Genomic DNA, 26,538 nt, shown 5'->3' on the forward strand with positions numbered 1-26,538 from the left:
TTGCACAAAATAGTTTTTAGAGTCACTAATCCTTTTTTTACTTGCATAAAATAGTTTTTATACTCACTTATCCTTTTTTACTCGCATAAAATAGTTTTTATACTCACTAATCCTTTTTTACTTGCACAAAATAGTTTTTAGAGTCACTAATCCTTTTTTTACTTGCATAAAATAGTTTTTATACTCACTTATCCTTTTTTACTCGCATAAAATAGTTTTTATACTCACTAATCCTTTTTTTACTTGCATAAAATAGTTTTTATACTCACTAATCCTTTTTTTACTTGCATAAAATAGTTTTTATACTCACTAATCCTTTTTTACTTGCATAAAATAGTTTTTAAACTCACTAATCCTTTTTTACTTGCACAAAATAGTTTTTAGAGTCACTAATCCTTTTTTACTTGCATAAAATAGTTTTTATACTCACTAATCCTTTTTTACTTGCATAAAATAGTTTTTATACTCACTAATCCTTTTTTTACTTGCATAAAATAGTTTTTATACTCACTAATCCTTTTTTTACTTGCATAAAATAGTTTTTATACTCACTAATCCTTTTTTTACTTGCATAAAATAGTTTTTATACTCACTAATCCTTTTTTTACTTGCATAAAATAGTTTTTATACTCACTAATCCTTTTTTTACTTGCATAAAATAGTTTTTATACTCACTAATCCTTTTTTACTTGCACAAAATAGTTTTTATACTCACTAATCCTTTTTTTACTTGCATAAAATAGTTTTTATACTCACTAATCCTTTTTTTACTTGCATAAAATAGTTTTTATACTCACTTATCCTTTTTTACTCGCATAAAATAGTTTTTATACTCACTAATCCTTTTTTACTTGCACAAAATAGTTTTTATACTCACTAATCCTTTTTTTACTTGCATAAAATAGTTTTTATACTCACTTATCCTTTTTTACTTGCACAAAATAGTTTTTATACTCACTAATCCTTTTTTACTTGCACAAAATAGTTTTTATACTCACTAATCCTTTTTTTACTTGCATAAAATAATTTTTATACTCACTTATCCTTTTTTTACTTGCATAAAATAGTTTTTATACTCACTAATAATTTTTTTACTTGCATAAAATAGTTTTTAAACTCACTAATCCTTTTTTACTTGCATAAAATAGTTTTTATACTCACTTATCATTTTTTTACTTGCACAAAATAGTTTTTAGAGTCACTAATCCTTTTTTGCTTTCAGAAAATTGTTTTTTTTTTACTAGTGAATCGTTATTTTAATTGCAGAAAATTGTTTTTATTCTGGCAAATATTTTTCTATTTGCAGAAAATTGTTTTTATACACGCAGGTAATTTTTTTAATTGAAGACAATTGCTTTTATACTTGCAAATTGTTTGTTTTGTTGAAGAAAAATGTTTTTTGCTTGAGAATTGTTTTTAATTGAAGAAAAAATGTTTTTATACTCACTAATCCTTTTTTTACTTGCAGAAAAAAAAAATTCCAAGCAAATTGTTTTTTTAATTGCAGAACATTTTTTATTCTAGCAAATATTTTTTTAATTGCGGAAAATAGTTTTTATACATGAGTCATTTTTTTGCTAGTGAATGTTTTTTTTTACTGCAGAACATTTTATTTACTTTATATAATATTTTTTTATATGCAGAAAATAGTTTTTATACATGCGTTTTTTTTTTATTGAAGAAAATTGATTTTATACTTGCAAATCATTTTTTACTTGCATAAATTTGTTTTTATACTTGCAAATTGTTTTGTTGAAGAAACATTTTTTTTGCTTGAGAATTGTTTTTTATTGAAGAAAATTGTTTTTATACTCGCTAATAATTTTTTTACTTGCAGAAAATAGTTTTTATACTTGCAAATGTTTTTTTTTTTCAATTGGAGAAATTTGTTTTGTTTTTTATTTGCAGAAAATAGTTTTTATACTCACTTATCATTTTTTTACTTGCATAAAATAGTTTTTATACTCACTAATCCTTTTTTTACTTGCATAAAATAGTTTTTATACTCACTAATCCTTTTTTACTTGCATAAAATAGTTTTTATACTCACTAATCCTTTTTTACTTGCACAAAATAGTTTTTAGAGTCACTAATCCTTTTTTGCTTTCAGAAAATTGTTTTTTTTTTACTAGTGAATCGTTATTTTAATTGCAGAAAATTGTTTTTATTCTGGCAAATATTTTTCTATTTGCAGAAAATTGTTTTTATACACGCGAGTAATTTTTTTAATTGAAGACTATTGCTTTTATACTTGCAAATTGTTTGTTTTGTTGAAGAAAAATGTTTTTTGCTCGAGAATTGTTTTTAATTGAAGAAAAAATGTTTTTATACTCACTAATCCTTTTTTTACTTGCAGAAAAAAAAAATTCCAAGCAAATTGTTTTTTTAATTGCAGAACATTTTTTATTCTAGCAAATATTTTTTTAATTGCAGAAAATAGTTTTTATACATGCGTTGTTTTTTTTATTGAAGAAAATTGATTTTATACTTGCAAATCATTTTTTTACTTGCATAAATTTGTTTTTATACTTGCAAATTGTTTTGTTGAAGAAACATTTTTTTTGCTTGAGAATTGTTTTTCATTGAAGAAAATTGTTTTTATACTCGCTAATAATTTTTTTACTTGCAGAAAATAGTTTTTATACTTTTTTTTTTCAATTGGAGAAAATTGTTTTGTTTTTTATTTGCAGAAAATAGTTTTTATACTCACTTATCCTTTTTTTACTTGCATAAAATAGTTTTTAAACTCACTAATCCTTTTTTACTTGCACAAAATAGTTTTTAAACTCACTAATCCTTTTTTTACTTGCATAAAATAGTTTTTATACTCACTTATCATTTTTTTACTTGCATAAAATACTTTTTATACTCACTAATTCTTTTTTACTTGCACAAAATAGTTTTTAGAGTCACTAATCCTTTTTTGCTTGAACAAAATAGTTTTTAGAGTCACTAATCCTTTTTTGCTTTCAGAAAATTGTTTTTTTTTTACTAGTGAATCGTTATTTTAATTGCAGAAAATTGTTTTTATTCTGGCAAATATTTTTCTATTTGCAGAAAATTGTTTTTATACACGCGAGTAATTTTTTTTAATTGAAGAAAATTGCTTTTATACTTGCAAATTGTTTGTTTTGTTGAAGAAAAATGTTTTTTGCTTGAGAATTGTTTTTAATTGAAGAAAAAATGTTTTTATACTCACTAATCCTTTTTTTACTTGCAGAAAAAAAAAATTCCAAGCAAATTGTTTTTTTAATTGCAGAACATTTTTTATTCTAGCAAATATTTTTTTAATTGCGGAAAATAGTTTTTATACATGAGTCATTTTTTTGCTAGTGAATGTTTTTTTTAACTGCAGAACATTTATTATTCTAGCAAATATTTTTTTATGTGCAGAAAATAGTTTTTATACATGCGTTTTTTTTTATTGAAGAAAATTGATTTTATACTTGCAAATCATTTTTTTACTTGCATAAATTTGTTTTTATACTTGCAAATTGTTTAGTTGAAGAAACATTTTTTTTTGCTTGAGAATTGTTTTATATTGAAGAAAATTGTTTTTATTCTGGCAAATATTTTTCTATTTGCAGAAAATTGTTTTTATACACGCGAGTAATTTTTTTTAATTGAAGAAAATTGCTTTTATACTTGCAAATTGTTTGTTTTGTTGAAGAAAAATGTTTTTTGCTTGAGAATTGTTTTTAATTGAAGAAAAAATGTTTTTATACTCACTAATCCTTTTTTTGCTTGCAGAAAATAGTTGTTATTTTTACTTGTGAATTGTTTTTTTAATTTGCAGAAAATAGTTTTTATACATGCGAATCATTTTAAAATGAATACTTGCAAATTCTTTATTTTACTTGCAGAAAATGTTCCTTTTTTTACTTTAATTGCAAAAAAATTGGTTTTAGACCGTCACATCTTTTTTTTTACTATACTTGCAAATTGTTTGTTTAATTGAAGAAAATAGTTTTTATACTTGTTAATTGTTCGTTTTATTGAATAAAATTGTTTTTATACTTGCAAATTGTTTGTTTAATTGAAGAAAATAGTTTTTATAATTACTAACAGTTTTTAATCGAAAAAAAACATTTGTTTTACTTGCAGAAAATGTATTTTTATACCTGCAGAGATTTGTTTTTTTACTTGCAGAAAATTCTTCTTTTTTTTTTTTTTACTTGGGAATCGTTTTTTTTTTTTATTGAAAAAAAAAATGTTTTTTTTCTTGCAGCAATGTGTTTTTATACTAACAGAAAATTGTTTTTTTACTCTGGAATACATATATATTTATATATATATATATATATATATATATATATATGTTTTTTTTTTTTTAATTAAATAACTTTTTTTTTTAATTTGCAAATCATTTTGTTACTTGCAGAAAATAGTTTTTATACATGCGTTTTTTTTTTATTGAAGAAAATTGATTTTATACTTGCAAATCATTTTTTTACTTGCATAAATTTGTTTTTATACTTGCAAATTGTTTTGTTGAAGAAGCATTTTTTTTGCTTGAGAATTGTTTTGTATTGAAGAAAATTGTTTTTATACTCGCTAATCCTTTTTTTACTTGCAGAAAATAGTTGTTTTTTTTACTTGTGAATTGTTTTTTTAATTTGCAGAAAATAGTTTTTATACATGCGAATCATTTTAAAATGAATACTTGCAAATTCTTTATTTTACTTGCAGAAAATGTTCCTTTTTTTACTTTAATTGCAAAAAAATTGGTTTTAGACCGGCACATCTTTTTTTTTTACTATACTTGCAAATTGTTTGTTTAATTGAAGAAAATAGTTTTTATACTTGTTAATTGTTTGTTTTATTGAATAAAATTGTTTTTATACTTGCAAATTGTTTGTTTAATTGAAGAAAATTGTTTTTATAATTACTAACAGTTTTTAATCGAAAAAAACATTTGTTTTACTTGCAGAAAATGTATTTTTATACCTGCAGAGATTTGTTTTTTTACTTGCAGTAAATTCTTTTTTTTTTTTACTTGGGAATCGTATTTTTTTTTTCTTGCAGCAATGTGTTTTTATACTAACAGAAAATTGTTTTTATACTCTGGAATATATATATATATATATATTTTTTTTTTTTAATTTATTTATTTATTTTTAATTAAATAACTTTTTTTTTTTTAATTTGCAAATCGTTTTGTTACTTGCAGAAAATAGTTTTTATACATGCGTTTTTTTTTTTATTGAAGAAAATTGATTTTATACTTGCAAATCATTTTTTTTACTTGCATAAATTTGTTTTTATACTTGCAAATTGTTTTGTTGAAGAAAAAAATTTTTTGCTTGAGAATTGTTTTTCATTGAAGAAAATTGTTTTTATACTCGCTAATCCTTTTTTTACTTACAGAAAATAGTTTTTATACATGCGAATCATTTTAAAATGAATACTTGCAAATTCTTTATTTTACTTGCAGAAAATGTTCCTTTTTTTACTTTAATTGCAAAAAAAATTGGTTTTAGACCGGCACATCTTTTTTTTTACTATACTTGCAAATTGTTTGTTTAATTGAAGAAAATAGTTTTTATACTTGCTAATTGTTTGTTTAATTGAAGAAAATAGTTTTTATACTTGCAAATTGTTTGTTTAATTGAAGAAATGTGTTTTTATAATTACTAACTGTTTTTAATCGGAAAAAACACACATTTGTTTTACTTGCAGAAAATGTATTTTCATACCTGCAGAGATTAGTTGTTTTACTTGCAGAAAATTCTTTTTTTTTTTTTACTTGGGAATCGTATTTTTTTTTTCTTGCAGCAATGTGTTTTTATACTAACAGAAATTTGTTTTTATACTCTGGAATATATATATATATTTTTTTTTTAAAATGTATTTATTTATTTTTAATTAAATAACTTTTTTTTTTTTAATTTGCAAATCGTTTTGTTACTTGCAGAAAATAGTTTTTATACATGCGTTTTTTTTTTATTGAAGAAAATTGATTTTATACTTGCAAATCATTTTTTTACTTGCATAAATTTGTTTTTATACTTGCAAATTGTTTTGTTGAAGAAACATTTTTTTTTGCTTGAGAATTGTTTTGTATTGAAGAAAATTGTTTTTATACTCGCTAATCATTTTTTTACTTGCAGAAAATAGTTGGTTTTTTTACTTGTGAATTGTTTTTTTAATTTGCAGAAAATAGTTTTTATACATGCGAATCATTTTAAAATGAATACTTGCAAATTCTTTATTTTACTTGCAGAAAATGTTCCTTTTTTTTATTTAATTGCAAAAAAATTGGTTTTAGACCGGCACATCTTTTTTTTTACTATACTTGCTAATTGTTTGTTTAATTGAAGAAAATTGTTTTTATAATTACTAACAGTTTTTAATTAAAAAAAAACTGTTTGTTTTACTTGCAGAAAATGTATTTTTATACCTGCAGAGATTAGTTTTTTTACTTGCAGAAAATTCTTCTTTTTTTTTTTTTTACTTGGGAATCGTATTTTTTTTTATTGAAAAAAAAAATGTTTTTTTTCTTGCAGCAATGTGTTTTTATACTAACAGAAAATTGTTTTTTTACTCTGGAATACATATATATATATATATATATATATATATATATATATATATATATATATATATATATATATATATATATATATATATATATATATATGTATATATATATATATATGTTGTTTTTTTTTTTAATTAAATAACTTTTTTTTTAAATTTGCAAATCATTTTGTTACTTGCAGAAAATAGTTTTTATACATGCTTTTTTTTTTATTGAAGAAAATTGATTTTATACTTGCAAATCATTTTTTACTTGCATGAATTTGTTTTTATACTTGCAAATTGTTTTGTTGAAGAAACATTTTTTTGCTTGAGAATTGTTTTATATTGAAGAAAATAGTTTTTATACTCGCTAATCCTTTTTTTACTTGCACAAAATAGGTGTTTTTTTTACTTGTGAATTGTTTTTTTAATTTGCGGAAAATAGTTTTTATACATGCGAATCATTTTAAAATGAATACTTGCAAATTCTTTATTTTACTTGCAGAAAATGTTCCTTTTTTTACTTTAATTGCAAAAAAATTGGTTTTAGACCGGCACATCTTTTTTTTTTTACTATACTTGCAAATTGTTTGTTTAATTGAAGAAAATAGTTTTTATACTTGCTAATTGTTTGTTTAATTGAAGAAAATAGTTTTTATACTTGCAAATTGTTTGTTTAATTGAAGAAATTTGTTTTTATAATTACTAACAGTTTTTAATCGAAAAAAAACACATTTGTTTTACTTGCAGAAAATGTATTTTCATACCTGCAGAGATTATTTTTTTTACTTGCAGAAAATTCTTTTTTTTTTTTTTACTTGGGAATCGTATTTTTTTTTTCTTGCAGCAATGTGTTTTTATACTAACAGAAAATTGTTTTTATACTCTGGAATATATATATATATATATTTTTTTTTTAATTTATTTATTTATTTTTAATTAAATAACTTTTTTTTTTTAATTTGCAAATCGTTTTGTTACTTGCAGAAAATAGTTTTTATACATGCGTTTTTTTTTTATTGAAGAAAATTGATTTTATACTTGCAAATCATTTTTTTACTTGCATAAATTTGTTTTTATACTTGCAAATTGTTTTGTTGAAGAAAACATTTTTTTGCTTGAGAATTGTTTTTCATTGAAGAAAATTGTTTTTATACTCGCTAATCCTTTTTTTACTTACAGAAAATAGTTTTTATACATGCGAATCATTTTAAAATGAATACTTGCAAATTCTTTATTTTACTTGCAGAAAATGTTCCTTTTTTTACTTTAATTGCAAAAAAATTGGTTTTAGACCGGCACATCTTTTTTTTTTAACTATACTTGCAAATTGTTTGTTTAATTGAAGAAAATAGTTTTTATACTTGCTAATTGTTTGTTTAATTGAAGAAAATAGTTTTTATACTTGCAAATTGTTTGTTTAATTGAAGAAATGTGTTTTTATAATTACTAACAGTTTTTAATCGAAAAAAAACACATTTGTTTTACTTGCAGAAAATGTATTTTCATACCTGCAGAGATTTGTTTTTTTTACTTGCAGAAAATTCTTTTTTTTTTTTTTACTTGGGAATCGTATTTTTTTTTTCTTGCAGCAATGTGTTTTTATACTAACAGAAATTTGTTTTTATACTCTGGAATATATATATATATATATTTTTTAAATTTATTTATTTATTTTTAATTAAATAACTTCTTTTTTTTTTTTTTTGCAAATCGTTTTGTTACTTGCAGAAAATAGTTTTTATACATGCTTTTTTTTTTATTGAAGAAAATTGATTTTATACTTGCAAATCATTTTTTACTTGCATGAATTTGTTTTTATACTTGCAAATTGTTTTGTTGAAGAAACATTTTTTTGCTTGAGAATTGTTTTATATTGAAGAAAATAGTTTTTATACTCGCTAATCCTTTTTTTACTTGCACAAAATAGGTGTTTTTTTTACTTGTGAATTGTTTTTTTAATTTGCGGAAAATAGTTTTTATACATGCGAATCATTTTAAAATGAATACTTGCAAATTCTTTATTTTACTTGCAGAAAATGTTCCTTTTTTTACTTTAATTGCAAAAAAATTGGTTTTAGACCGGCACATCTTTTTTTTTTTACTATACTTGCAAATTGTTTGTTTAATTGAAGAAAATAGTTTTTATACTTGCTAATTGTTTGTTTAATTGAAGAAAATAGTTTTTATACTTGCAAATTGTTTGTTTAATTGAAGAAATTTGTTTTTATAATTACTAACAGTTTTTAATCGAAAAAAAACACATTTGTTTTACTTGCAGAAAATGTATTTTCATACCTGCAGAGATTATTTTTTTTACTTGCAGAAAATTCTTTTTTTTTTTTTTACTTGGGAATCGTATTTTTTTTTTCTTGCAGCAATGTGTTTTTATACTAACAGAAAATTGTTTTTATACTCTGGAATATATATATATATATATTTTTTTTTTAATTTATTTATTTATTTTTAATTAAATAACTTTTTTTTTTTAATTTGCAAATCGTTTTGTTACTTGCAGAAAATAGTTTTTATACATGCGTTTTTTTTTTATTGAAGAAAATTGATTTTATACTTGCAAATCATTTTTTTACTTGCATAAATTTGTTTTTATACTTGCAAATTGTTTTGTTGAAGAAAACATTTTTTTGCTTGAGAATTGTTTTTCATTGAAGAAAATTGTTTTTATACTCGCTAATCCTTTTTTTACTTACAGAAAATAGTTTTTATACATGCGAATCATTTTAAAATGAATACTTGCAAATTCTTTATTTTACTTGCAGAAAATGTTCCTTTTTTTACTTTAATTGCAAAAAAATTGGTTTTAGACCGGCACATCTTTTTTTTTTAACTATACTTGCAAATTGTTTGTTTAATTGAAGAAAATAGTTTTTATACTTGCTAATTGTTTGTTTAATTGAAGAAAATAGTTTTTATACTTGCAAATTGTTTGTTTAATTGAAGAAATGTGTTTTTATAATTACTAACAGTTTTTAATCGAAAAAAAACACATTTGTTTTACTTGCAGAAAATGTATTTTCATACCTGCAGAGATTTGTTTTTTTTACTTGCAGAAAATTCTTTTTTTTTTTTTTACTTGGGAATCGTATTTTTTTTTTCTTGCAGCAATGTGTTTTTATACTAACAGAAATTTGTTTTTATACTCTGGAATATATATATATATATATTTTTTAAATTTATTTATTTATTTTTAATTAAATAACTTCTTTTTTTTTTTTTTTGCAAATCGTTTTGTTACTTGCAGAAAATAGTTTTTATACATGCGTTTTTTTTTTTATTGAAGAAAATTGATTTTATACTTGCAAATCATTTTTTTACTTGCATAAATTTGTTTTTATACTTGCAAATTGTTTTGTTGAAGAAAACATTTTTTTGCTTGAGAATTGTTTTTCATTGAAGAAAATTGTTTTTATACTCTCTAATCCTTTTTTTACTTGCAGAAAATAGTTGTTTTTTTTACTTGTGAATTGTTTTTTTACTTGCAGAAAATAGTTTTTATACATGCGAATCATTTTAAAATGAATACTTGCAAATTCTTTATTTTACTTGCAGAAAATGTTCCTTTTTTTTAATTTAATTGCAAAAAATTGGTTTTAGACCGGCACATCTTTTTTTTTACTATACTTGCAAATTGTTTGTTTAATTGAAGAAAATAGTTTTTATACTTGCTAATTGTTTGTTTAATTGAAGAAAATAGTTTTTATACTTGCAAATTGTTTGTTTAATTGAAGAAATGCGTTTTTATAAATACTAACAGTTTTTAATCGAAAAAAAAACACATTTGTTTTACTTGCAGAAAATGTATTTTCATACCTGCAGAGATTAGTTTTTTTACTTGCAGAAAGTTCTTTTTTTTTTTTTTTACTTGGGAATCGTATTTTTTTATTCTTGCAGCATTGTGTTTTTATACTAACAGAAAATTGTTTTTATACTCTGGAATATATATATATATATATATATATTTTATTTTTATTTTATTTTTTTTTTAAATTAAATTAAAAAAAAAATTTTAATTTGCAAATCGTTTTGTTACTATCAGAAAATAGTTTTTATACATGCGTTTTTTTTTTTTTATTGAAGAAAATTGATTTTATACTTGCAAATCATTTTTTTACTTGCATAAATTTGTTTTTATACTTGCAAATTGTTTTGTTGAAGAAACATTTTTTTTGCTTGAGAATTGTTTTTCATTGAAGAAAATTGTTTTTATACTCGCTAATCCTTTTTTTTACTTACAGAAAATAGTTTTTATACATGCGAATCATTTTAAAATGAATACTTGCAAATTCTTTATTTTACTTGCAGAAAATGTTCCTTTTTTTACTTTAATTGCAAAAAAATTGGTTTTAGACCGGCACATCTTTTTTTTTAACTATACTTGCAAATTGTTTGTTTATATATACCGAGGATGTCGTTGTGGCTTGTGCAGCCCTTTGAGACACTTGTGATTTAGGGCTATATAAATAAACATTGATTGATTGATTGATAATTGAAGAAAATAGTTTTTATACTTGCTAATTGTTTAATTGAAGAAAATAGTTTTTATACTTGCAAATTGTTTGTTTAATTGAAGAAATGTGTTTTTATAATTACTAACAGTTTTTAATCGAAAAAAAAATATTCTTTTACTTGCAGAAAATGTATTTTTATACCTGCAGAGATTTGTTTTTTTACTTGCAGAAAATTATTTTATTTTTTTTTACTTGGGAATCGTTTTGTTTTTTTTTATTGAAAAAAATATATGGTTTTTTTCTTGCAGCAATGTGTTTTTATACTAACAGAAACTTGTTTTTATACTCTGGAAAAAATATATATATATATATATGCGATTTGCAAATTAAAAAAAAAAAGTCATTTAATTTAAAAAAAAATACATAAATAAAAAAAAAAAAATATATATATATATATATATTTTTTTTTTTTAATATATATATATATATATATATATATATATTTTTTTTTTTTTTTTTAATTTATGTATTTTTTTAAATTAAATAACTTTTTTTTTTTTATTTGCAAATCGTTTTGTTACTTGCAGAAAATTGTTTTACTTGGAATTTTTATTTTTATTTTTATGAAGACATTTTTTTAACTTGCGATTTATTTGCGAATCATTGGGCGTGAGTAAATATTTTTTTGTGTGTTTGTGGAGTTTTGGCAGTAATTACCCCGCATACAAATGTCCCTGCACTGTCGTCAAGTGCACCAGAATAAGTCTACATCCTGTCTGCGGTTACAAAATAAGGGCGTGAGAAAACCGGCCTACATATGTATTATTATTATGTTGAGCTAAAGAAACACTACGACAATTATTTTATTTTCAAATGGTCTTGTTCAACTTCAAACTGTTCAAAGTTGTTTGTGGTGAGGAGAACAGATAAAGTAGGTTAATTTTTAGTATTTAAGTGATTAATGGACTTAGAATATGTATACATTTGGTAAATTGGTACACAGCCAATATACGACACATGTCCAATAAACCACGTCAGTCATATGAATAATGAACCTTTGTGTTGTTGTGCTTAGCTCGGATCTGCCAGCTGGTGCGAGGCTTCTCCAGCTCCTGGAAGCAGTCTGTGGAGGCCATGAGTCAGGACGTCATGCGCTCCTTCACCAACTTCAAGAACGGAACCAGCATCATCCAGGTGAGCGCTTCATAGCGGCCAATTCAAAAATAATAATAATAAGTAATGACACAAGGTGCGTTCAAAACATCCTTAAAAAAAAACCCAGGGTTGACCAGTGATCACTTAAAAATAAAGTTGTCAAGAAAAAGCAAACTTGTTTTATTGCAGTAATAGAAAAGGGGGAAAAGTAACAAATATGGGTAACTTGAATAAGTTATTAGGGCAAAGTAAACATTTAATACATCTTCCTGGAAATGTAAATATCATTAACCCTCCAACCTAGTTGCAGTTCTAATATATATACAAACACACATATGTATATATATATTAGGGCTGCAACAACTAATCCATTATAAAAATAGTTGGCGATTAATTTAGTCATTTAGGCAATTTTTATTTTTAATAAACCTTTATTTATAAACGGCAACATGTACAAACAGCTAAGAAACAATAATCAAAATAAGTATTGTGCCAGTATGCTGGTTTTCCCCCCAATAAAATACTGTAAAGGATAGAAATGTAGTTTGTCTCTTTTATCCGATTATTAATCGATTAATCGAAGTAATAATCGACAGATTAATCGATTATCAAATTAATCGTTAGTTGCAGCCCTAATATATATATATATATATATATATATATATACATACATTATATATGTATGTATATACATACACACATATATATGTATGTATATATATATGTATGTATATATACACACATATATTATATATGTATGTATATACATACACACATATATATGTATGTGTATATATATATGTATGTATATATATATATATATACATACACATATGTATATATGTGTGTATGTATATATATACATACACACATATATATGTATGTGTATATATATATATGTATGTATATATATATACATACACATGTATATATATATGTGTATGTATATATATATACATACACACATATATATACATATGTGTATGTATATATATATATATATATACCGTATTTTCCGCACCATAAGGCGCCCTGGGTTATAAGCCGCGCCTTCAATGAACGGCATATTTCAAAACTTTGTCCACCTATAAGCCGCCCCGTGTTATAAGCCGCATCTAACTGCGCTAAAGGAATGTCAAAAAAACAGTCAGATAGGTCAGTCAAACTTTAATAATATATTAAAAACCAGCGTGATGTGGGCGCGCATGGAGTCGTATATCAACATGGACGGAGCTGCGTGAAAAAAGCCACCCGGCCTCTTCGCGTAAACTTACCTTAACCACTCGCTCATCTTTTCTTCATCCATCCATCCCTTCGAGTTAGCTTTTATGAGGACGCCGGCTGGAAAGGTCTCTTTTGGCAAGGTCTTCCTTTTGAATATCACCATGGGTGGAAGTTTCTGGCCATTAGCATGGCAAGCTAGAACCACAGTGAAGGATGACTTCTCATTCCCTGTGGTGCGAATATTCACCGTACGTGCTCCCGTTGTATCCACAGTGCGGTTCACAGGAATATCAAAAGTCAGTGGAACCTCGTCCATGTTGATAATGTTCTCTGGCCGGATCTTTTTTTCAGCTATCTTGTTTTTACAATATGCACGGAAAGTAGCCAGCTTTTCTTGAAAGTCTTTAGGCAGTTGCTGTGAAATAGTAGTCCGTGTGCGGATGGAGAGATTGCGTCTTTTCATGAACCGGAAACCTGTCGCTTAGTAGGAGCCATTTTGTGGTCTTTACAGATGTAAACACACAAAGGAAATGAAACGTACGGTATATCCGCGCGCTTTTTCTTCTTCTACGCGGGCGGGTGGTTGCTTACAGTAGAAGAAGAAGCGCTTCCTGTTCTATGGGGGCGGGTGCTTACCTTGGCGGTTGCTTGCGTAGAAGAAGAAGCGCTTCCTGTTCTACCGGGAAAAAAGATGGCGGCTGTTTACCGTAGTTACGAGACCGAAACTTTATGAAAATGAATCTTAATATTTATCCATATATAAAGCGCACCGGGTTATAAGGCGCACTGTCAGCTTTTGAGAAAATTTGTGGTTTTTAGGTGCGCCTTATAGTGCGGAAAATACGGTACACATATGTGTATATCTGTGTGTGTATATGTATATATATACACACACACATATGTATACATATATATGTGTGTGTGTATGTATGTATACATATATATACACTGTATATATATATATTTACAGTATATATATATATATATATGGTTACATATTATAATAATCAATATCATTGAAAATTAAGAGCATGTGAAAGTTGGACTCCTACCTTGTTTCCCTATGTGACGGCTTCCTTAAAATGTCCTAATCAAGCAGCTGAAAAGCGCCAAACATGGATAAGTGTGGAGAGGTTTATTTTTTTTGCATTTTCTCCCCATCATGCCTTGCAATAATGGGTATCATTTAGAATTGTTTTGTTATGTGTGACATGTTTGTTGGCTTTTTGTGCTGGTGGATTTTTTTTTTTCCCTCCCGCGCCATGACTAGGGAAGGTTGTGTGGGTCGGGTCATATAAGTTAATGCTGTTCACCGGTCTGAGTCGCACACGTCGTCCAATATATGGCGAGAAATTAAACAGCCAGATATGTACATTTACGGGCCGCAGTTTAGAACTCAAACAGGCTGGAGCCTACTTCAGTAATTATATATATATATATATATGACACGATGTCAAATAAGCGATAGATTTTTCAAATGTATTTTTTATTGAATTTAAAGATGGATTATTCAAATGTATTTTATTCTATTCAACTTAAATACACAATGATTTTTTTATATGTATTTTATTTTATTGAACTTAAATTGAATACATTGATTTTTAGAATGCATTTTATTTTATTGAATTTAAATGAAAAGTATGGATTTTTAAAATTTATTTTTTTATTGAACTTAGACAAAGATGAAATCTTAAAATGTATGCAAGGCCCGAGTTTTATGTTGTCTTGTTTTTCTAGCGAACTCTTGTCATATTTGCTCATGTTGATGACGATGCAAAATTGGCTAAAAAAAGTTAGCACGCTAATTGTTAGCATGTGTCTAGTACCAAGTTAAAGAACTCTTAGATGTTCGGCTGCAAAATTGGCAAAAGAAAAAAGTTAGCACATTGTTAGCATGCTGACCGTTAGCATGAGTCAAGTACCTAGTTGTGAGTCTGAGGCGTTTGGCTGCAAAATTGGCTAAAAAAAGAGTTAGCATGCTAACAGTTAGCATGTGTCAAGCACCAAGTCATACCATGCTAATGCTAGCATGCTAACAGTTAGCATGTGTCGAGGTTTGAGTTACAGAACTCTTCGATGTTCGGCTGCAAAATTGGCTAAAAAAAAGTTAACATGCAAGCATGTTAAAAGTTAGCGTGTGTCAAGCATCAAGTTATAGCATGCTAATGCTAGCATGCTAACAGTTAGCATGTGTCGAGGTTTGAGTTATAGAACTCTTTGATATTCGACTGCAAAATTGGCAAAAAAAAAGTTAGCACATTAATGTTAGCATGCTGACCGTTAGCATGAGTCAAGTACCTAGTTGTGAGTCTGAGGCGTTTGGCTGCAAAATTGGCTAAAAAAAGAGTTAGCATGCTAACAGTTAGCATGTGTCAAGCACCAAGTCATACCATGCTAATGCTAGCATGCTAACAGTTAGCATGTGTCGAGGTTTGAGTTACAGAACTCTTCGATGTTCGGCTGCAAAATTGGCTAAAAAAAAGTTAACATGCAAGCATGTTAAAAGTTAGCGTGTGTCAAGCATCAAGTTATAGCATGCTAATGCTAGCATGCTAACAGTTAGCATGTGTCGAGGTTTGAGTTATAGAACTCTTTGATATTCGACTGCAAAATTGGCTAAAAAAAGTTAGCATGCTAATGTTAACGTGTTAGCATGCTAACTGTTAGCATTTGTCAAGTACCAAGTTATAGGACTCTTAGATGTTCGGCTGCAAAATTGGGGGGGGGGGGGAAAGTTAGCACATTAATGTTAGCATGCTGACCGTTAGCATGAGTCAAGTACCTAGTTGTGAGTCTAAGACGTTTGGCTAAAAAATAGATAGCATGCTAACAGTTAGCGTGTGTCAAGCATCAAGTCATAGCATGCTAACAGTTAGCATGTGTCAAGGTTTGAGTTATAGAACTCTTCGATGTTCGGCTGCAAAATTGGCTAAAAAAAAGTTAACATGCAAGCATGTTAAAAGTTACCATGTGTCAAGCATCAAGTTATAGCATGCTAATGCTAGCATGCTAACAGTTAGCATGTCGTCGAGGTTTGAGTTATAGAACTCTTTGATGTTCGGCTGCAAAATTGGCAAAAAAAAAGTTAGCACATTAATGTTAGCATGCTGACCGTTAGCATGAGTCAAGTACCTAGTTGTGAGTCTGAGGCGTTTGGCTGCAAAATTGGCTAAAAAAAGAGTTAGCATGCTAACAGTTAGCATGTGTCAAGCACCAAGTCATACCATGCTAATGCTAGCATGCTAACAGTTAGCATGTGTCGAGGTTTGAGTTACAGAACTCTTCGATGTTCGGCTGCAAAATTGGCTAAAAAAAAGTTAACATGCAAGCATGTTAAAAGTTAGCGTGTGTCAAGCATCAAGTTATAGCATGCTAATGCTAGCATGCTAACAGTTAGCATGTGTCGAGGTTTGAGTTATAGAACTCTTTGATATTCGACTGCAAAATTGGCTAAAAAAAAGTTAGCATGCTAATGTTAACGTGTTAGCATGCTAACTGTTAGCATTTGTCAAGTACCAAGTTATAGGACTCTTAGATGTTCGGCTGCAAAATTGGGGGGGGGGGGAAGTTAGCACAAGTCAAGTACCTAGTTGTGAGTCTAAGACGTTTGGCTAAAAAATAGATAGCATGCTAACAGTTAGCGTGTGTCAAGCATCAAGTCATAGCATGCTAACAGTTAGCATGTGTCGAGGTTTGAGTTATAGAACTCTGATGTTCGGCTGCAAAATTGGCTAAAAAAAGTTAGCACGCTAATGTTAACGTGTTAGCATGCTAACTGGTTAGCATGTGTCAAGTACCAAGTTATAGAATTCTTAGATGTTCGGCTGCAAAATTGGCAAAAAAAAAGACTCTTGTCATATTTGCTCATGTTGATGACGATGCAAAGAAAGTTCCTCAACGCACTCGCTGGCTCCTCCTCTTCCTGCCGCAGGGCGCCCTCACCCAGCTCATCCAGTACTACCACGGCTTCCACAAGGTCCTCAACCAGCCCACCTTCCGCGGCCTGCCGGTCCGCTCGGAGCTCATCAACCTGCACCACCTGATGGTGGAGGTCAAGAAGCACAAGCCCAACTTCTGACCCTGAACAACAACAACCAAGTGTGCTGTCCTTTTCATGTGCCTGCTGGTTCTTTCAAAGTAAAAGCTGTGTTTGAGTCCGACCAGATCTCCCCTGCTACTTGGACGCCCGCGGGCCCCGCACACTTGTGTCTTTTCAGCTGCGAGCCCCAGGAGAAGGCGCGGCGGCAGACGCCGCAGTGGAAGGGTTTCTCGCCGGTGTGGGTCACCATGTGCGTGCTGAGGCCGCCCTTCCGAGAGAAGCTCTTCCCGCAGAGCGGGCAGTCGAAGGGTTTCTCCCGCGTGTGCGTCCTGGCGTGCTGCTGCAGCGTGTGGCGCAGCGTGAAGCGGCGCCGGCACACCGGGCAGGCGAAGGGCTTGTCACCCGAGTGCTTCTTCATGTGCTGCAGCAGCGCCGGGTGCCGCGTGAAGCCGGCCTCGCACCCGGTGCAGCGGTAAGGTTTCTCCCCCGTGTGCGTGCGCGCGTGCGCCTCCACGGCCGAGCGCCGCCGGAATGTCCGGGGGCAGAGCGCGCAGCGGAAGGGTTTCTCCTGGCTGTGCACCTCCATGTGGCGCCTCAGGTGGTACCGGTCGTGGAAGGCCTTGGCGCACACGGCGCACGCCAAGGACTTGGCGCGCTTGTGCGTGGCCACGTGGCGCAGCAGGCTGTCGTGCTGAGTGAAGGAGGCGCCGCACGCGGAGCAGCTGAAGGGTCTCAGGCCGCTGTGCGTGCCCACGTGGCGGCTCATGTTCTCCTTCCGGGAGAACTTCTTGCCGCAGAGCGAGCAGCTGAACGGTTTCTCCCCCGTGTGGATCTTCTTGTGCAGGTTGAGGTTGGACTTGGAGTAGAAGCTCTTCCCACACTCCGAGCAGGTGGTGGATGTGTCGTGTGCCCCTGGACCTGTCCCTCCTCCTCCTCCACCCTCACCTGGACCGCCATCTTCATCCGTCCTGGCCACCTGGGACTTGGTGAGCTGCTCTTTACCGCGGGTGTTGTCTGCGCCCACCACCACCTTGAAGACGTCCGACGGCAGCACTGAAACACAACATTTTAGTGCAAACACGCGTTTAAACATTCATTTTCGCATCCAAATATTACTTCTGCGCTACTTTAAGGAATTATCAATGCAAATATAAAATGCTAGCATGCTAACAGTTAGCATGTGTCAAGTACCAAGGCATAGAACTCTTTGATGTTTGGCTAAAAAAAGTTAGCATGCTAATGTTAACATGCTAGCACGCTAACACTTAGAATGTGTCAAGCACCAAGTCATAGCATGCTAATGTTAGCATGTGTCAAGCACCAAGTTATAGCATGCTAATGCTAGCATGCTAACAATTAGCATGCTAATGTTAACATGCTAGCACGCTAACACTTAGAATGTGTCAAGCACCAAGTCATAGCATGCTAATGTTAGCATGCTAGCACGCTAACACTTAGCATGTGTCAAGCACCAAGTTATAGCATGCTAATGCTAGCATGCTAACAGTTGGCATGTGTCAAGGTTTGAGTTATAGAACTCTTTGATGTTCGGCTGCAAAATTGGCTAAAAAAAAGTTAACATGCAAGCATGTTAAAAGTTAGCATGTGTCAAGCATCAAGTTATAGCATGCTAATGCTAGCATGCTAACAGTTAGCATGTGTCGAGGTTTGAGTTACAGAACTCTTCGATGTTCGGCTGCAAAATTGGCTAAAAAAAAGTTAGCATGCTAACTGTTAGCATGTGTCAAGTACCAAGTTATAGAACTCTTAGATGTTCGGCTGCAAAATTGGCGGAAAAAAAGTTAGCACATTAATGTTAGCATGCTGACAGTTACCACGAGTCGAGTCTGAGGCGTTTGGCTGCAAAATTTACTAAAAAAAGAGTTAGCATGCTAACAGTTAGCATGTGTCAAGCACCAAGTTATAGCATGCTAATGCTAGCATGCTAACACTTAGCATGTGTCAAGGTTTGAGTTATTGAACTCTTTGATGTTCGGCTGCAAAATTGGCTAAAAAAAAAGTTAACATGCAAGCATGTTAAAAGTTAGCATGTGTCAAGCATCAAGTTATATCATGCTAATGCTAGCATGCTATCAGTTAGCATGTGTTGAGGTTTGAGTTATAGAACTCTTTGATGTTCGGCTGCAAAATTGGCTAAAAAAAGTTAGCACGCTAATTGTTAGCATGTGTCTAGTACCAAGTTAAAGAACTCTTAGATGTTCGGCTGCAAAATTGGCAAAAGAAAAAAGTTAGCACATTGTTAGCATGCTGACCGTTAGCATGAGTCAAGTACCTAGTTGTGAGTCTGAGGCGTTTGGCTGCAAAATTGGCTAAAAAATAGTTAGCATGCTAACAGTTAGCATGTGTCAAGCACCAAGTTATAGCATGCTAATGCTAGCATGCTAACAGTTAGCATGTGTCAAGGTTTGAGTTATAGAACTCTTCGATGTTCGGCTGCAAAATTGGCTAAAAAAAAGTTAACATGCAAGCATGTTAAAAGTTACCATGTGTCAAGCATCAAGTTATAGCATGCTAATGCTAGCATGCTAACAGTTAGCATGTCGTCGAGGTTTGAGTTATAGAACTCTTTGATGTTCGGCTGCAAAATTGGCAAAAAAAAAGTTAGCACATTAATGTTAGCATGCTGACCGTTAGCATGAGTCAAGTACCTAGTTGTGAGTCTGAGGCGTTTGGCTGCAAAATTGGCTAAAAAAGAGTTAGCATGCTAACAGTTAGCATGTGTCAAGCACCAAGTCATACCATGCTAATGCTAGCATGCTAACAGTTAGCATATGTCAAGGTTTGAGTTACAGAACGCTTTGATGTTCGGCTGCAAAATTGGCTTAAAAAAAGTTAACATGCAAGCATGTTAAAAGTTAGCATGTGTCAAGCATCAAGTTATATCATGCTAATGCTAGCATGCTAACAGTTAGCATGTGTCGAGGTTTGAGTTATAGAACTCTTTGATGTTCGGCTGCAAAATTGGCTAAAAAAAAGTTAGCACGCTAATGTTAACGTGTTAGCATGTGTCAAGTACCAAGTTATAGGACTCTTAGATGTTCGGCTGCAAAATTGGCCAAAAAAAAGTTAGCACATTAATGCTAGCATGCTGACAGTTAGCATGAGTCAAGTACCTACGTAGTTGTGAGTCTGAGGCGTTTGGCTGCAAAATTGGCTTTAAAATAGTTAGCATGCTAACAGTTAACATGTGTCAAGCACCAAGTCATAGCATGCTAATGCTAGCATGCTAACAGTTAGCATGTGTCAAGGTTTGAGTTATAGAACTCTTCGATGTTCGGCTGCAAAATTGGCTAAAAAAAGTTAACATGCAAGCATGTTAAAAGTTAGCGTGTGTCAAGCATCAAGTTATAGCATGCTAATGCTAGCATGCTAACAGTTAGCATGTGTCAAGGTTTGAGTTATAGAACTCTTTGATGTTCGGCTGTAAAATTAGCTAAAAAAAGTTAGCATGCTAATGTTAACGTGTTAGCATTTGTCAAGTACCAAGTTATAGGACTCTTAGATGTTCGGCTGCAAAATTGGCGGAAAAAAAGTTAGCACATTAATGTTAGCATGCTGACAGTTAGCACGAGTCAAGTACCTAGTTAGTTAGCATGCTAACAATTAGCATGTGTCAAGCACCAAGTTATAGCATGCTAATGCTAGCATGCTAACAGTTAGCATATGTCAAGGTTTGAGTTACAGAACTCTTCGATGTTCGGCTGCAAAATTGGCAAAAAAAAAGTTAACATGCAAGCACGTTAAAAGTTAGCGTGTGTCAAGCATCAAGTTATAGCATGCTAACAGTTAGCATGTGTCGAGGTTTGAGTTATAGAACTCTTTGATGTTGGGCTGCAAAATTGGCTAAAAAAAGTTAGCATGCTAATGTTAATGTGTTAGCATGCTAACTGTTAACATGTGTCAAGCACCAAGTTATAGAACTCTTAGATGTTCGGCTGCAAAATTGGGGGGGAAAAAGTTAGCACATTTATGTTAGCATGCTGACCGTTAGCATGAGTCAAGTACCTAGTTGTGAGTCTGAGACATTTGGCTGCAAAATTGGCTAAAAAAGTTAGCATGTGTCAAGCACCAAGTTATAGCATGCTAATGCTAGCATGCTAACAGTTAGCATGTGTCGAGGTTTGAGTTATAGAACTCTTTGATGTTCGGCTGCAAAATTGGCTAAAAAAAGTTAGCACGCTAATTGTTAGCATGTGTCTAGTACCAAGTTAAAGAACTCTTAGATGTTCGGCTGCAAAATTGGCAAAAAAAAGTTAGCACATTAATGTTAGCATGCTGACCGTTAGCATGAGTCAAGTACCTAGTTGTGAGTCTGAGGCGTTTGGCTGCAAAATTGGCTAAAAAATAGTTAGCATGCTAACAGTTAGCATGTGTCAAGCACCAAGTTATAGCATGCTAACAGTTAGCATATGTCAAGGTTTGAGTTAGAGAACTCTTCGATGTTCGGCTGCAAAATTGGCAAAAAAAAAGTTAACATGCAAGCACGTTAAAAGTTAGCGTGTGTCAAGCATCAAGTTATATCATGCTAACAGTTAGCATGTGTCGAGGTTTGAGTTATAGAACTCTTTGATGTTCGGCTGCAAAATTGGCTAAAAAAAAGTTAGCACGCTAATGTTAACGTGTTAGCATGCTAACTGTTAGCATGTGTCAAGTACCAAGTTATAGAACTCTTAGATGTTCGGCTGCAAAATTGGCAAAAAAAAGTTAGCATGCTAACTTTTTTTAGCCAATATTGCAGCCAAACGCCTCAGACTCACAACTAGGTACTTGACTCATGCTAACTCAGCATGCTGAGTCAAGTACCTAGTTGTGAGTCTGAGGCGTTTGGCTGCAAAATTGACTAAAAAAAGAGTTAGCATGCTAACAGTTAGCATGTGTCAAGCACCAAGTTATAGCATGCTAATGCCAGCATGCTAGCAGTTAGCATGTGTCGAGGTTTGAGTTATAGAACTCTTCGATGTTCGGCTGCAAAATTGGCTAAAAAAAAGTTAACATGCAAGCATGTTAAAAGTTAGCGTGTGTCAAGCATCAAGTTATAGCATGCTAATGCTAGCATGCTAACAGTTAGCATGTGTCGAGGTTCGAGTTATAGAACTCTTTGATGTTCGGCTGCAAAATTGGCTAAAAAAAGTTAGTGCGCTAATGTTAACGTGTTAGCATGTGTCTAGTACCAAGTTATAGAACTCTTAGATGTTCGGCTGCAAAATTGGCCAAAAAAAAGTTAGCACATTAATGTTAGCATGCTGACAGTTAGCATGAGTTAAGTACGTAGTTGTGAGTCTGAGGCGTTTGGCTGCAAAATTGGCTAAAAAATAGTTAGCATGCTAACAGTTAGCGTGTGTCAAGCATCAAGTCATAGCATGCTAACAGTTAGCATGTGTCGAGGTTTGAGTTATAGAACTCTGATGTTTGGCTGCAAAATTGGCTAAAAAAAAGTTAGCATGCTAATGTTAACGTGTTAGCATGCTAACTGGTTAGCATGTGTCAAGTACCAAGTTATAGAATTCTTAGATGTTCGGCTGCAAAATTGGCAAAAAAAAAGTTAGCATGCTGACAGTTAGCATGAGTCAAGTACCTAGTTGTGAGTCTGAGGTGTTTGGCTGCAAAATTGACTAAAAAAAGAGTTAGCATGCTAACAGTTAGCATGTGTCAAGCACCAAGTTATAGCATGCTAACAGTTAGCATGTGTCAAGGTTTTAGTTATAGAACTCTTCGATGTTCGGCTGCAAAATTGGCTAAAAAAAGTTAGCATGTGCCAAGCACTGAGTTAAAGAACTCTTCGATTTTACCATGAATTGATTTTTATGACGTGACGTCACAACACCGGAAGTATATTCCCCAAGGGGGCGTGGCTACAGGATCGGGTTGCCAAACGGAAATTAATGCACGGTTAAAGAATTTTACAACACATTTTCATCCATTTTCTACCGCTTGTCCCTTTTTGGGGCCGCGGGGGTGTGCAATGAATTAGTAAAAGATCCACTAAAACACCTCAAACATTATGTGGTAGGTTTTAAAAGGAGGTTGGCAGAATAAATCGAACGATGTGTATTCTGTAAAAGACCTTTTTTAAACCTTCACGCTGGCAACAATCGGTCCAACATTTGTCGTCTTTAAAGACGTTTGAACGTCACCGAGTGGACAAAACGTGCATAGAATGAACGCATTCAGCAGCTTAGCTTGAGCTAATGCTAGCGACGTGCTAACGACGACATTTTTTGAAGTGACAAGGACGACAAACCTTCCATTTGCAGCTTCAGCGCCTTTGAATCGATCTCTCCTCGCTTCGAATCAAATCCCAAATTAATTCACTTTTTTAATTTGACTCTTTAATACTTCGGCCTCCTCCTCCTCCTTCGCCTTTTTATTCGCTTCATTGTGGGAGTCAACGGCGCTGCGTCGCCCCCTGGCGGACTGGAGTGTGCTCGCAGGCTGTCGTGACGTCACTACAATACAAAATATGCGAGTAGAGGACGTGTTAGCTTAGCATTATTATTATTATTATTAACATTACTCAGCATATTACTGCGATGATATTTACTTCCTGCTTATTTAATCCATTTTAAGTCCCCTCTTTTCAAAATAAAACTACCTTGTTAGGAACAGGCCTGTTTATTGTTGTTAATAATAGTGAAACATCTTAATATTACTTTTGGTGAGCGCGTACAGTAAAAACACAACCAGCATGTTAGATGTTAAGAGATAATACACGGTTACTATTTTTAATTTATGTAGATGCGTATTGTTTACTAACAAGCAAAAAACTACAATTCAATATCCATGCGTTTATATTCCAGATAACATACGAGCTTTATACATACTTGCCAACCCTCCCGAATTTTCCGGGAGACTCCCGAAATTCAGCGCCTCTCCCGAAAACCTTCCCGGGACAAATATTCTCCCGAAAATCTCCCGATTTTCAGCCGGAGCTGGAGAGGCCACGCCCCCTCCAGCTCCATGCGGACCTGATTGAGGATGACAACAGGGTGACAAGAACTAAGTCATCCAGACTAGATAGAAATCGTATTATTATGTTTATGTTACCTAAAAATAAATAAATTTATTAATTAAAACAAAATAAAAAAAGAAATACATTTTTACTATATTTTGCTAAAAACATCAAAATTAATTGTATTTTTATTTGTATTTTTTCTGACTCCTTATTACATCCAGCCATAGAATTATACATTAAAATAAACATATTTGAAAGAATTAATTTTAAATTATCATAATAATTTATTTAAAATGACCATATTTAATTATTAAAATAATTGCAACTTTAGCATTTTATTCATTACATTTTGAAAGCCAAGTTATGTTATATTCCTTAATATTTATTTATGCAAGTTTGAAGTATCAATTATCTAAACAGTTTTGTTTGCATATTTCATATATATATATATATATATATATATGTATGTGTGGGGAAAAAAATCACAAGACTATTTCATCTCTACAGGCCTGTTTCATGAGGGGTTCCCTCAATCATCAGGAGATTTTAATGGGAGCATTCGCATACCATGGTTTATATAGGGCACAGAGTGGGTGGGTACAGGCTGGCGTAGGGGCGTGGTGATTGGCTCATGTGTTACCTAGGAGGTGTTTCCGTCTGTGGCGGCATGCTGTTACAATTTCGCTGCGCTTGTTGAGGGATGACAGGTCTGGACGGTAAATAATAAACAGTTTCTCTTTCAAGCATAGGTTGCATCTTTTATTACCACTATTGTAAGGTGTGCTGGGTGCAAGAATTTGCCATGTTATTGAATATTCAACATTATTGTCTTTGAGGTCCCAAATGTGTTTGCTGAGTTCTGTGGTATTCCGCAGGTTTTGGTTCCTGAAAGAAGCCTTGTGATTGTTCCATCTGGTTTTGAACTCTCCCTCGGTTAATCCTACATATGTGTCGGATGTGTTAATGTCCTTGCGTGTTACCTTAGATTGGTAGACAACTGATGTTTGTAAGCACCCCCCGTTGAGAGGGCAATCAGGTTTCTTTCGACAGTTGCAACCTTTGTTGGTTTTGGAGTCGCTCTGTCCGGGGGCCGACGGCTCATTTGCAATTGTTTTGTTGTGGTTTGAGATGATTTGTCGTATATTGTTCATACAGCTGTAGCTCAATTTAATGTTGTTCTTGTTGAATACTTTTCTTAGGGTGTTGTCTTTGGGAAAGTGTTTGTCAATCAGATTGAGGAATTTGTGTCCAATGTTAGTTGAGACGTTTTTGCTGTATGGGGGGTTGTACCAGATGATGTCGTTTCGTTTTCTGTTCTTTTTCGGTTGGTTTCCTGGCGTGGGTTCATAGGTGAGGGTGAAATTGTATCCGCTTTCATCAAGGGCTTTTTGGTACAGGGGGGTTGCTTGGTCAAATTCAGCTTTGCTAGATGACAGCATCGATAGCCTTTTATTGATTCCGGTAGGTATTCTTTTCGTGGTGGTGGGTGGGTGGTTGCTGTCATGGAGCACGTATTGGAGTGTTGTGTTGGGTTTCGTGAATGGTTGGTAGCTGTTATTTCTCAGGTTGAAAGTGACGTCAAGGAAGTTGACGGTTTGCTTGTTGGCTTCAATCGTGATCCGTAGGCCGTTCTCTTTGAAAATTTGGCATATGTATTTCATATATATATATATATATTTATGAAATACTTGACTTGGTGAATTCTCGCTGTCAATATACTCCTCCCCTCTTAACCACGCCCTGCCCCACCCCCACCCCCGACCACGCCCCCACCCCCCACCTCCCGAAATTGGAGGTCTCAAGGTTGGCAAGTATGGCTTTATATGAAAAGGTAAACAAAAACCGCCATCAAAAGCCACAAAAAATAATATTAATTTATAGTTGATCTGTTTGCATATATATATAATAAATATATAAATAACGGAAGCGTTTCTTCACCAAGTACAACCATAATGACCAACGTTGAAATACAGTAGTGTGGTAGGCCTAAATATTCATTACAAACCAGGCAGAGGTTTTATTTCACAAATATACCTGGCAACTGTAATGTAACACAGTTTGAACAGTAACACTGTGTATGAATATTTTAAGTCATTCTTCGGCGTACCACTATAGTACCAGAACCACGGTTTGAGAATCCCATTTCATACAGCACT

The 26,538-nt window shown here is 31.7% G+C and overlaps 2 protein-coding genes across 2 annotated transcripts in view; one reads left to right on the forward strand and one right to left on the reverse strand.

Moving 5' to 3' along the window:
- Nucleotides 1–17,530, forward strand: part of vps52 (VPS52 subunit of GARP complex) — an 86,604-nt gene extending 69,074 nt beyond the window's left edge. The window contains exons 19-20 of the mRNA XM_061931514.2: nt 12,067–12,185; nt 17,302–17,530. Of these exons, the coding sequence (XP_061787498.2) occupies nt 12,067–12,185; nt 17,302–17,448 (266 nt within the window). The 3' untranslated portion in view covers nt 17,449–17,530. The remainder of the gene's footprint in view (nt 1–12,066; nt 12,186–17,301) is intronic.
- LOC133577556 (uncharacterized) lies at nt 17,483–23,972 on the reverse strand. Its single transcript, XM_061931516.2, has 2 exons — nt 23,672–23,972; nt 17,483–18,462 (listed from the first exon to the last, which is right to left on the reverse strand). The coding sequence occupies exons 1-2, from the start codon at nt 23,676–23,678 to the stop codon at nt 17,483–17,485; spliced, it is 987 nt and encodes a 328-aa protein (XP_061787500.2). The 5' UTR covers nt 23,679–23,972.
- Between the last annotated feature and the right edge of the window lie 2,566 nt (nt 23,973–26,538).

The sequence above is a fragment of the Nerophis lumbriciformis genome, linkage group LG37 (assembly GCF_033978685.3).
Source record: "Nerophis lumbriciformis linkage group LG37, RoL_Nlum_v2.1, whole genome shotgun sequence".
NCBI classification, from domain to species: Eukaryota; Metazoa; Chordata; class Actinopteri; order Syngnathiformes; family Syngnathidae; genus Nerophis; species Nerophis lumbriciformis.